A 12,981-nucleotide genomic window follows, 5' to 3' on the forward strand; every position below is an offset into this window, starting at 1 on the left:
ACAACATCACAGAGCTGGTGGATGTTAGAGACCTTGCGCTCCTCCACCTTCTGTTTGAGGATACCCCACAGATGCTCAATAGGATTTAGGTCTGGAGACATGCTTGGCCAGTCCATCACCTTTACCCTCAGCTTCTTTAGCAAGGCAGTGGTGGTCATGGAGGTGTGTTTGGGGTCGTATCATGTTGGAATACTGCCCTGCGGCCCAGTCTCTGAAGGGAGGGGATCATGCTCTGCTTCTGTATGTCACAGTACATGTTGGCATTTATGGTTCCCTCAATGAACTGTAGCTCCCCAGTGCCGACAGCACTCATGCAGCCCCAGACCATGACACTCCCACCACCATGCTTGACTGTAGGCAAGACACACTTGTCTTTGTACTCCTCACCTGGTTGCCGCCACACACGCTTGACAACATCTGAACCAAATAAATTGATCTTGGTTCCAGTAATCCATGTCCTTAATCTGCTTGTTTGTGGGCTTTCTTGTGCATCATCTTTAGAAGAGGCTTCCTTCTGGGACGACAGCCATGCAGACCAATTTGATGCAGTGTGCGGCGTATGGTTTAAGCCCTGACCCCCCACCCCTTCAACCTCTGCAGCAATGCTGGCAGCACTCATATGTCTATTTCCCAAAGACAACCTCTGGATATGAAGCTGAGCACGTGCACTCAACTCCTTTGGTCGACCATGGCAAGGCCTGTTCTGAGTGGAACCTGTCCTATTAAACCGCTGTATGGTCTTGGCCACCGTGCTGCAGCTCAGTTTCAGGGTCTTGGCAATCTTCTTATAGCCCAGGCCATCTTTATATAGAGCAACAATTCTCTTTTTCAGATCCTCAGAGAGCTCTTTGCCATGAGGGGCCATGCTGAACTTCCAGTGACCAGTATGAGAGAATGAGAGCGATAACACCAAATTTAATACACCTGCTTCCCATTCACACCTGAGACCTTGTAACACAAATGAGTCACATGACACTGGGGAGGGAAATAGGCTAGTTGGGCCCAATTTGGACATTTTCACTTAGGGGTGTACTCACTTTTGTTGCCAGTGGTGTAGACATTAATGGCTGTGTGTTGAGTTATTTTGAGGGGACAGCAAATTTACACTGTTATACAAGCTGTACACTCAATACTTTACATTGTAGCAAAGTGTCATTTCTTCAGTGTTGTCACATGAAAAGATAGAATAAAATATTTACAAAAATGTGAGGGGTGTACTCACTTCTATGAGATACTGTAAGTCCACAAGGTAGCATGCATCTAGTTTGCCTTAATCTATAGTAAGCCGGAACATTTTAGAAAGTGTCTGAATTCCTGGAGTTTAGATTTAAAGTTAGGTCTACAATGTGAATTATATGCTAACTGTAGTATCTTCAGGTCAGTCTTACTATTAGAAATATTACAGGATAGTCTCTGCAATAACAGCAACACAAGACACAGCTGCAAGACTAAGTGCTATCCCCTCTCACCTCTTCAGGAAGGGTGATCATGAAGTCCCCATCATAGGCCTGAACAACACGGGACAGGAAAAAATCACTGGAAGCTGCGAGCACAGTGCGATGAGCCTGGAACCTCTGATCTTCCACTATAACAGTCACATCGCACAGCAGACCCTGTTCTCGATGACTATTGAGACGAAGCAGAACATTAGCACTGTGGACCGAGGACTCGTAGGCAAAAGGAGCATCCTTCTTCTCACTACAAGACATCCTGTATTAGGTGCTCAGCAAGCATGCTTCTCTGTATGTCCACCACTGCAATACAACAGAAACAGCATTAAATCATGGACCGTCCATTCTGTAAAGGTAATGAAAAATAAGTACATAAACCTGAGATTTAATTCAACACAACTTAAGTTCAGCTCCAGGCAGATTAAAAAAAACACAATAATTCATCCTTGTATCTGCTTAGTGTAGGCAACTGATGTAGGTACTTGAATATGACTTAGTATCAACCTTCTACAATCCCCTGTACAGCGGCACTCAGACTGGGAGAGTGAAACAAGACTGTCTTGAAGAAACGGGAAATCTCTCCAACAGGGACAGTCTGCAGTATAAACCTATTCAAATGAAAAAAATAAAAAGTTGTGTTTGGAGAGGTAAATTATGCCCAACAACACACGTGTCCCGAGTTTAAAATGTTTTCTGGTCCATTACAGTGTGTTGGCAGTTTATTAATAGTAATTGGCCTGCCTTAATGCAAGGCACATTAACATGCGCAAGTTTAAAGAAAAAAGCCACAAATTGTTTTCATACCCTGGCAAAAATTGTAAAATTTTGGAATTGATATTGAAAATATGACTGATCATGCCAAAAAATTTTTTTTTAATTAAGGATAGTGATCATATGAAACTATTTTCACATAGTTGTGTGGCTCCTTTTTAAATCATAATGATAACAGAAATCACCAAAATGACCCTGATCAAAAGTTTACATACCCTGGAATGTTTGGTGTTGGTACAGACACACAAGGTGACACACACGGGTTAAAATAGCAATTAAAGGTTAATTTTCCACATCGGTTGATTTTTAAATTGCGATTACTGTCTGTGTATAAATAGTAAATGAGTTTGTTAGCGCTCACGTGGATGCAGTGGGCAGGCTAGATACTGAGCCATGGGGAGCACAAAAGACCTGCATAACAAGGTAACGAAACATTATAAAAGATGGAAAAGGATATAAGATGTCCAAAACTTTGAATATGCCAGTCAGTACTGTTCAATCACTTATTAAGAAGTGGAAAGTCAGGGTCAGGTAGACTAAGAAAGACTGCAGCCACAACTGCCAGAAGAATTCTTCGGGACACAAGGAAAAACCCACAGGTAACCTCAGGAGAAATACAGGCTGCTCTGGTAGTTTTGAAGAAGCACAATACAACGATACTTGAACAAAAATAAGATGCATCATTGGGTTGCTAGAAAGAATCCTTTACTGCTTCAATGCCACAAAAACCCCCGATGGGACGTGTCCAGGTGATGTATTGTATCCGGGCGTTGGCGGTTTTTTGTGGCATTGGTGCAGTAAAGGCTTCTTGCTGGCAATTCAACCATTTAGCTAATTTTCGTATCAGACTGGTGTAAACTCCATGCTACAGTCCCTGATATCTACATCTGCGTAGCTGCTTGCACCGTGATTACTCCCCCCAGTAGAGATATAGTAACCCATAGTCAATTAACACTTTTGTGCGGCGCTTACAAGTGCTTTGTGTAAAATGCGAATACAAAATTGTTTTTTATAAAAACCATACTGCAGTGCTACCTAGCATTAAAGTGCCACATAAGTACTCAAAAGAATATTGTGCCACGTGTGTATTTAGAAAGCATGAAACTAAAAAAGCATATAAACTATACTCTCTGTGCAATATAAGTGATCAAAAATTTATATAATTGTTGTGCAATCTTCCTACAAATCAAAAAATAACACATCCATATAAAGTCCCAACACAAATGGTTCATATAAGAGTGTGCCAATTAAAGTGACTTGTGCCAAAAAGACTTCACTATCTTCCAACAATGTGCAAGCACTCCATGCTCCCCTCCTTTGTTACCCCACTCACCAAATGGTAATCATCTCTTATGAATATAAGAAGGTCTGAAGTGCTTTACCATTTGCCCTTGGGAAGATTTTACCCCCTTCTTGACAAGGCCATTTTTTGATATACCCCTCTGTGTTTCTTTAATTGACAATTGCGCGGTCATGCAACAATCTCTGCTATATATTTTTGGTAAAAAAAAATCCCAATAAGCGTATATTGGTTGGTTTACGCAAAAGTTATAGTGTCTACACACAATGAAATATATACTGGATTTATTTTCCGCCACCCCCTCTCTGGCAATCCCTCCACTGGCTTCCGATTGCGCAACGGATCAAATTCAAAATCCTAACACTGACATACAAAGCTGTCCACCATACTGCCCCAAACTACATCACTGACCTAATATCCAAGTAGCACCCAGCACGCACACTCTGCTCCAAACAAGACCTCCTTCTCTCTAGTTCCCTGGTCTCCTCCTCCCATGCCGGCCTCCAGGACTTCTCCAGGGTGTCACCCATCCTCTGGAACTCCCTGCCCCAACCCATCAGATTATCACCTACTCTCCTCTCCTTTAGGCGCACCCTGAAAACCCATCTCTTCAGGGAAGCCTACCCCACCCCCTGCTAACCTGCCGACCTCCTCCACTCTTCCTACCACTCCATCCCCCACAGCTATCTCCTCCTGTACCACTATCCCCTCCCTCCTAGATTGCAAGCTCCAAAGAGCAGGGCCCTCGATCCCCTCATGTTTTGCATTGTATTGGTATTGTTCTGTCACATGTTCTGTCCCCATTGGCGCTTTATAAATACTGTATAATAATAATAATTTTTTATTTTTTTTAGTACTAGTATCATGGCAATCAGGGAATTATAGCAGGACTGTAATAGTACAGCTGTCAATCTGACACCAACTGACACTTTGTGGGAACCAGTGACACTATAGTGATCAGTGCTAATAATATACACTGACACTGTATTAATGACACTGGTTGGAAAGGGGTTAACATCTAGGGGTGATCAAAGGGTTAAATGTATGCCTAACAGTGCTTTGTGTGTGCACTTTTACTAGGGGGTGAGCCTTTTTTAATATTCCCTGCTTTAAAGGGAAACAAAAACCGGCACATCTCCACTGACAGGGCAGAGCTCTGTATGGTTTACATACATGGAGGTCTGTTCTGTCAGCCTCTTCCTCTGTCTAATCACAGCACAGCCAAGGTGTAGGGCATGCCCCCTACCCAGAAGAGCTGGATCACGTACTAGTTAAGTGATCCAGGACAAGAAACCCACCTTGTCACCGCACACATAATTAATTAATATATGTACTCTTCCTTTCCTGGGTTCGGTGTCACTGCTCTTGCAGGATACTTTACTGCAAGTATCCTTTCAATGTGCGTGCACGTAAGGGGAAAAATCAAAGACAGAAGCAGTCTCCAATAGTGTAACTCTGTTTTATTTAAAATATAAGAACTAGTGGTGCACCGAAATGAAAATTCGGGTTCTGACACCGAAAATTCAAAATACACTTGGCCGAAAACCGAAATGCGCAGTTTTTAAAAATGAACATATATTTTTTGGAAGAAAATACACTGATTAAAAAAAACAATATATACCCTAATTGTTTTGTAAAATATGTGAGAGATTGTTACGGCGAGTAAATAGCTACCCAACATGTCAAGCTTTACAATTGCGCACGCTCGTGGAATAGCGAGAAACTGCGGTACTTAAAAAACTCCATGATGTGATGCTTTAAAAACTTCCAAAGGTTAGCAGTGTATAGTTACAGAGGAGGTCTAGTGCGAGAATTATTGCTCTAGCTCCGACGTTCGTGGCAATACCTCACATGTGTGGTTTGAACACCATTTACATAGGTGGGCATAGCCTACATATGCGTTCACCACACATTACGGGGGACGGGGGCACTTTAAACTTTAAAAAAAAAAAAATGTATTAAATTTTTTTTTTTTCTTTTGCACTGTGCCTTTTAAAAAATTGTAATCACTTTTATTCTTATCACAAGAAATGCATGCATCCGTTGTGATAGAAATAATTAGTGACAGGTCCTCTTTATGGAGAAATGTGGGGTCAATAAGACCCTATATCTCTCCTCTGCAATGTAAAGCATTAGATATAAAAAAGCATTGATCCTAGTGCTTTAAAAAGAAAAAAAACAAAAATGGCCAGAACCGGAAGTGACTTCGCTCCGGTCCTCCAAGGGCATAGAGATGTGTGGCGGCCATCTTTCATTCTCTCATCTCTATGCCCAACGCCGGGATCGATGGTTTCTCAGGTAAGACTGAACTACCAAGCTGCGGCCGGGGCGATGGTGGACAGGCGGCTTTGAGGGACGGGGTTTTTTTGGCACCTGTATTGGTGCTTTTTTTATTTTCGGCCAACAGTCGAAAGGGGTGTTTTCGGCCGAAACGTTCCAGCCACTGGAATTTCAGTGCATCCCTAATAAGAACAATTAAAATCCACTTATTTTTATGCTTTACAAATATATATGGGATACGATAGAATTTTGAGTACTTATTTGGGGCTTTAAAGCGGCGCTCCACCCAAAAGGGGAAGTTCCACTTTAAGCCTTTGTCCCCCGCTCCCCATTAAGGATTGGGCACTTTTGGGGAGCAGGTACCCAAATTTGACAGGTACCCACTCCCACTGCGATCACCTAGGTCAGTGGTGGGCAACCTTTTTTTTCAACTGAGCCAAATCTCGCCAAAACCACGATTGAAATTTATTTTGAGAGCCACATTTTTAAAACTGAAAATACATCCCCCATATAGTAATACATCCCCCATAGTAATTCATCCCCCATAGTAATTCATCCCCCATATAGTAATTCATCCCCCATATAGTAATTCATCCCCCCATAGTAATTCATCCCCCCCATAGTAATTCATCCCCCCCATAGTAATTCATCCCCCATATAGTAATTCATCCCCCATATAGTAATTCATCTCCCATATAGTAATTCATCCCCCATATAGTAATTCATCCCCCATATAGTAATTCATCCCCCATAGTAATTCATCCCCCATATAGTAATTCATCCCCCATATAGTAATTCATTCCCCATATAGTAATTCATTCCCCATATAGTAATTCATCCCCCATATAGTAATTCATCCCCCATATTAATTCATCCCCCCTATAGTAATTCATCCCCCATATAGTAATTCATCCCCCATATAGTAATTCATCCCCCATATAGTAATTCATCCCCCATATAGTAATTCATCCCCCATAGTAATTCATCCCCCATATAGTAATTAATCCCCCATATAGTAATTAATCCCCCATATAGTAATTCATCCCCCATATAGTAATTCATCCCCCATAAAGTAATTCATCCCCCATATAGTAATTCATTCCCCATATAGTAAGTCCCCCATATAGTAATTCATCCCCCATAGTAATTCATTCCCCATATAGTAATTCATCCCCCATAGTAATTCATCCCCCATATAGTAATTCATCCCCCATATAGTAAGTCCCCCCTGTGTCAATTCACTTACCTTTGCTCCGCGCGTTCCTCTCGCCGTGTTCCCGCGCCGTTCTGGTCTTCAGGGCGGACTGTGAGAGGAGAGGAGTTCGTCACGCTGCCCCGCCTACATCCTGGCTGCCCCGCCTACATCCTGACAGCTGCAGAGTCCTGACTTTTGGGGCGGCCGCCCGAGAGGAGGGAGGGGAGGGGGTGGCCGCCCGAGAGGAGGGAGGGGAAGGGGGCGGCCGCCCGGCACACAGAAGAGCCGCATTTAAGTTTGTAAAGAGCCGCATGTGGCTCGCGAGCCGCGGCTTGCCGACCACTGACCTAGGTGATCAGAAGCGGAAGTTGTCTTCTCCCCCTCCCTCCCCGTAGTCTTCTGGGACACGTGAGAGGCCCCACCCAAAAGACTACGGGACCATTCACAAAGCGCAGCGCTTCTCAAGCATGTGCAGTGGGCACCCGGCTGAGAAGCCGCAAGCTGTCACATCCGGGTGCCCACACTCATGATCCTGGCGCCAGGGAGAGAAGACGGCCGGTGAAACCAGCGGTTGTAAGGACACTGCTGGACCAAGGGACAGGTAAGTGACTATTTTAAAAGTCAGCAGCTACAGTTTTTGTAGCTGCTGACTTTTTTTTTTCAGGTGGAACTCCACTTTAATGCTAGGTAGCGCTGCAATATGGTTTTTATAGAATTATTTTTGTATTAGCATTTTACACAGAGCACTTGTAAGCGCCGCACAAAAGAGTTAATTCATTTGTTCAGATATCATTGTATTGTGCTCCGTCAAAACAACCACACCATCTTTTTCCAAAGCAGCCTGTATTTCTCCTGGGTTTACATTACTTTAATTTATACAGGGCAGAAACAAGAGGCTTTTGCTATCAGTGAACGCCTGAGCACTCTTTTTTGAGAAATTCCCTTTACGGCCTCATGCACAAAGGACGTTTTGAAAATTCTAATAGAAGCTTTTCCTCCTGGCAGCAGTGTTTTTGCAGAAAAGTGTTTAACACTTTTACAAGTGTTCAGGCACAATTACAGGCGTCAAGCGCTTAGGCGATAATTCATTGGCCAGAAAAATAAATTTGTTCTGGCCGTTGAAATGAATGAACACTTAGGCACTAAACGTGCCTAGCGTTGACGCACGTCTACATCCATTTTGCTTCCAAAACGCTGCTCCTGGACGTACTGACAGTGGGGGGTTTTTTCCCTGTTTCTAAAGGCTGCTAAAAATCTATGCACAGTACTCAGGCTAATATGGAGGGGCGTTTGGAAGTGAAAAAAACAAAAACCACCTGGGGGCCCCTAGGAGCAGCTGTAAAAACATTCAGTGTGCATGAGGCCTAAATGTTCCCTGTAAAGTGGAAAATAGTTGATCACATAGAAAATGGCTTGCTATGATGAGGACAATGTACTGAGCCAAGCAGAAAATTTTACTTTGGATTGACTAAGACATTAAATGACAAATACACAGAATGGGTCATGCGAGGACAAAAGATAATGAGTCTTCACTGACTCGTGTTCTAAATTCACAGCGGAAATACTAGGAAGAGCCAAGCAGTAGTGGATCAGCGGACAATTAATTTTTGTTCTTAATCAAAGTACACAACTAAGCATGTTTGTATCTAATAGGGATGCATAATGCCTTGATATTTTCAGGGTGTCCTGAGGCCTCTATGCCAAGCAAAGCTTCACAGATTTTATTTAATGCAAAACTTCATCTAAAAAGGGAATTTTCACTTTTCATCCTCCCCCTTCTCTACTATTTTTTGGACATTTTTTTTTGGGGGGGGGGGGGGGGGGGGAAGCAGGGACCCATTTCTGGTAGATACCGGCTCCCATTTTTGCCAAGTGAAAGTTTGCCATCCCCCACAACCTCCTGGGACACATTACAGGCCCCAGGATGCTGCAGGTCTATTCAGAAGTGGGCAGACAGCTTTGAAGTTGCAGGAAGTCACAGCTTCCCACAAGCAAGATGGTGGTACCAGAGACCAGAAAACTGGTGAAGAACCAGCCTGGATGATGACAGCGCTGGATCCATGGATTGTTAAGTGTTTATTATATGTCATATGTGTAGCCGCTGACTTAATTTTTTTTTCACAATGACTGGAGCTCCTCTTTAAGCTTATATGCATGACTCCCCCTCCCCCCCCCACTAATCCCATATCATAGCTGATGCTTTAGGTCAGTGGTTCTCAACCTGTGGGTCGCGACCCCTTTGGGGGTCGAAAGACCCTTTCACAGGGGTCACCTAAGACTATCGGAAAACACATATTTCCGATGTGTAAAGAGCAGCTACTGTGTAGAAAGCAGCTACAGTGTTGAAAGAAGCTACTGTGTTGAAAGCAGCAGTACTGAAGGTAAAAGGATACTTCATAAATTATAATTACTGGGTAAATAAGTTTATGGTTGGGGGTCACCACAACATGAGGAACTGTATTCAAGGGTTGCGGCATTAGGAAGGTTGAAAACCACTGCTTTAGGTGATGCGGAAGGATAGTCCGAATTGAACATCCATGTGTAATTTAGCCCTAGAATTCTGGCAGAAGTCAGTGGCGGTGACTGTGAGACAAGGACAAGAGTGGAAGTCAAATTGCTGAAGGGGGGCACACAAGAAGGTATGCACAGCATGCATACACACCGAAGCAAGAGACCACCAACTCTAAAAGCAGCGAGGTTCATCTTTAGCTGCCTATGTTGTATATCTAAATAAAATAGAATTTCATAAACACACACAATGCTGGCTTTGCAGACTAATATTTCATACAGAGTGCATCAATTACATAACATGTTGGCTATGTAATCACCAACAGTCACATAACATTATGGGTTTTCTAAAGAGCCACACAAGCGGTTTCATTTTAGATACTCTGTCTTTGAAACATTCTACAAAACCAAACGAAGGTAGAAAGTGAAGAGAGAGAGAGAGAGAGAGAGAGAGAGAGAGAGAGAGAGAGAGAGAGAGAGAGAGAGAGAGAGAGAGAGAGGAGTTATGGCTTTGACTCATTCATGTGGGTAAATTTCAGCTTGTTCTTATGAGCTCCGTAAACAGCAGCTTTTACTCCAATAGAAGAAGAAACCTGAGAACGAAGAAAAAAGGTGTCTATACACTATATTGCCAAAAGTATTGGGACGCCCGCCTTTACACGCACATGAACTTTAATGGCATCCCAGTCTTAGTCCGTTCGGTTCAATATTGAGTCGTCCCGCCCTTCAGCTTCAACTCTTCTGGGAAGGCTGTCCACAAGGTTTAGGAGTGTGTCTATGGGAAGGTTTGACTATTCTTCCAGAAGCGCATTTGTGAGGTCAGCCACAGATGTTGGACAAGAAGCCCTGGCTCACAGTCTCCACTCTAATGCATCCCAAAGGTGTTCTATCAGGTTGAGGTCAGGACTCTGTGCAGGCCAGTCAAGTTCTTCCACTCAAAACTCGCTCATCCATGTCTTCATGGACCTTGCTTTGTGCACTGATGAGCAGTCATGTTGGAACAGGAAGGGGCCATCCCCAAACTATTCCCACAAAGTTGGGAGCATGAAATCGTCCAAAATGTCTTGGTATGCTAACGCCTTAAGAGTTCCCTTCACTGGAACTAAGGGGCCAAGCCCAACCCCTGAAAAACAACCCCACACCATAATCCCCCATCCACCAAACTTTACACTTGGCACAATGCAGTCAAGCAAGTATAGTTCTCCTGGCAACCGCCAAACCCAGACATATCCATTGGATTGCCAGACAGAGAGGTGTGATTCGTCACTCCAGAGAACAGTGGTGGTATGCTTTACACCACTGCATCAGATGCTTTGCATTGCATTTGGTGATGTTAGACTTGGAAGGAGCTGATCGGCCATGAAAAAACATTCCATGAAGCTCTGTTGTTGTACTAATCTGAAGGCCACACGAAGTTTGGAGGTCTTTAGCTATTGACTCTGTAGACAGTTGGCGACTTTTGTGCACTGTGTTTTTCAGCATGTGCTGACCCCGCTCTGTCATTTTACACAGCCTACCACTTCATGGCTGAGTTTCTATTGTTCCCATTCACTTCCACTTTGTTATAATACCACTAACAGTTGACCGTGGAATATTTAGTAGCATGGAAATTTCATGTATGGACCTATTGTACAGGTGGCAACCTATCACGGCACCAAGCTTGAATTCACTGAGCTCCTGAGAGCGACCCATTCTTTCACAAATGTTTGTAGAAGCAGTCTGCATGCCTAGGTGCTTGATTGTATACACCTGTGGTCATGGAGGTGATTGGAGGGGTGTCCAAATACTTTTGGCAAAATAGTATATCTCCACCTGGTGGACAAGTATTGCGATAAACGATTACCCCTATTTCCAATTGTTTTTACTTTTTAGTCTAGACTTTAACAAAGAAAGAAAAAGCTCAAGTTCATTGTGCAATTCCTATAAGAGGAATATAAACAACTTCAGGGCTCTGGCATTTGATAACATTATGAATTCTCAGAATCCATGAGACAGCATGTGTTATCAGCATCAGTCTAGCACAACACAGCTGTCAGAGCGATCTACTCCCTGCTCCAGAGTGCTATAAGACAAAGAAATATAAATATTTTACAACAGGTTCTCTTTTAATGTAAACCTGGCAAACCCTGGGCAGCTCCAACTAAGCATATGATGATTACATGCAAATGTGGAGACAACCTAGTTCAGGTCAATGCAATCACTTGATCCAGAGATCAAGGCATCTGAAACGATATGCAAACCTTTTTGCTTTTGAATACACTCCATAGAAAATTTGGAAATTTCCATTACAATGTCATAATGCCAAACGGTACTTTCCAGCTAGCCAAACAAGTTACGTTTTATAACTCAGCAGTTTTGTGCTTTCGCAGAAAGACGCTGTGAAACCTGCATGGTAGTCCAAAGTCCACTTCTGTCCCTTTCCAAGTACACATCAAAATTCTGCACACCGCTACAATGGGTCTATTAAAAGATAACGTCACTTGTTCTAATGGAAAAAGCAGATCTTGCAGAACTGATGTGCCATTAATTATGGTCAGTGTCAACAAAGCATAGGCCAGCGAACTCAAAAAGTTTTTAGAACTACCCAAAATAATTGTGGACGACTCAAAAATATATTGTTTTATAAAAATAAGTAGGGGAACCCATGCCTTTCCTTTTGCTACCCTATCTAAGAGTACCTGTGCATAGAGGCTGTATTGATCCCTCTTTCGTGTCTCAACTCTCTAGCAATCCCTAGTTAGCAGCTGTGAAATGGTGGGTAAAAATCAACTTCAGAAGAGCTGACCTTCTTCCTGTGTACTGCATGTCTGCCTGGATATAGTGACATGATTTCTCCTTTCCCAACTGTCTGAGAAGATTTTAGGGAAGTGTTATGGACCACCTGGTGTACTCTAGCAGTCCCCAGGACAGGATTCCCCAGGGCGCGGAGTCTAAGCCCCAGTCCGCTTGTTCACCAGAGCCCCTGATGGTGGGGATGGGCTTGGAGCGGACAGTGATTAGGTCGCGGCCCCTGAGTACACCCACCTGAGGTAGAGGAATCACCAGAGGTAATGACAGGTAGAGAGCCTGACATGAAGAGCAGACAGGTCTGGAGAGTAGCAGCTAATCCATGCGGGTCAGATGGATGGCTGAGCAATAGCGTGGTCAAATGGGCCAGGTCGGTAACAGAGGGGTCAGCGTAGTACAAGGCAGCAGGCAGAAGGATAGTCAGGTCACTCGCCGGGTTCGGTACCAGTAGTTCAGATCAGGTAGGGATATCCAAAAAGAGAAGTCAAACTTAGCCAGGGGTCAGAGCAGGAGAGGTCAGCAGAGGTCAGGTCCAGGCAGGTCAGCAACGAATCTCAAACAACGGGAACGCAGGAACCAGATCAGACCATACGGCAACTTGTGTCTGTGCAGGGCTGGTTTAAGTAGCCCGCCCTGCTCCTGACAGGTGCAGCCTAGGTCCTAGTGCCTGCCCAGCACCGTCACAGGCG

At 43.7% G+C, this 12,981-nt stretch overlaps 1 protein-coding gene across 1 annotated transcript in view; it reads right to left on the reverse strand.

The window, feature by feature from the left end:
- The window catches only part of BACH1 (BTB domain and CNC homolog 1), a 73,186-nt gene that overhangs the window by 30,012 nt on the left and 30,193 nt on the right, over positions 1-12,981 (reverse strand). The window contains exon 2 of the mRNA XM_089659516.1: positions 1,470-1,754. Within this exon, the coding sequence (XP_089515642.1) occupies positions 1,470-1,709 (240 nt within the window). The 5' untranslated portion in view covers positions 1,710-1,754. The remainder of the gene's footprint in view (positions 1-1,469; positions 1,755-12,981) is intronic.

Source organism: Staurois parvus, unplaced genomic scaffold, assembly GCF_062004578.1.
Source record: "Staurois parvus isolate SC_StPar_1 unplaced genomic scaffold, SC_StPar_1.0 ptg001162l, whole genome shotgun sequence".
NCBI lineage: Eukaryota > Metazoa > Chordata > Amphibia > Anura > Ranidae > Staurois > Staurois parvus.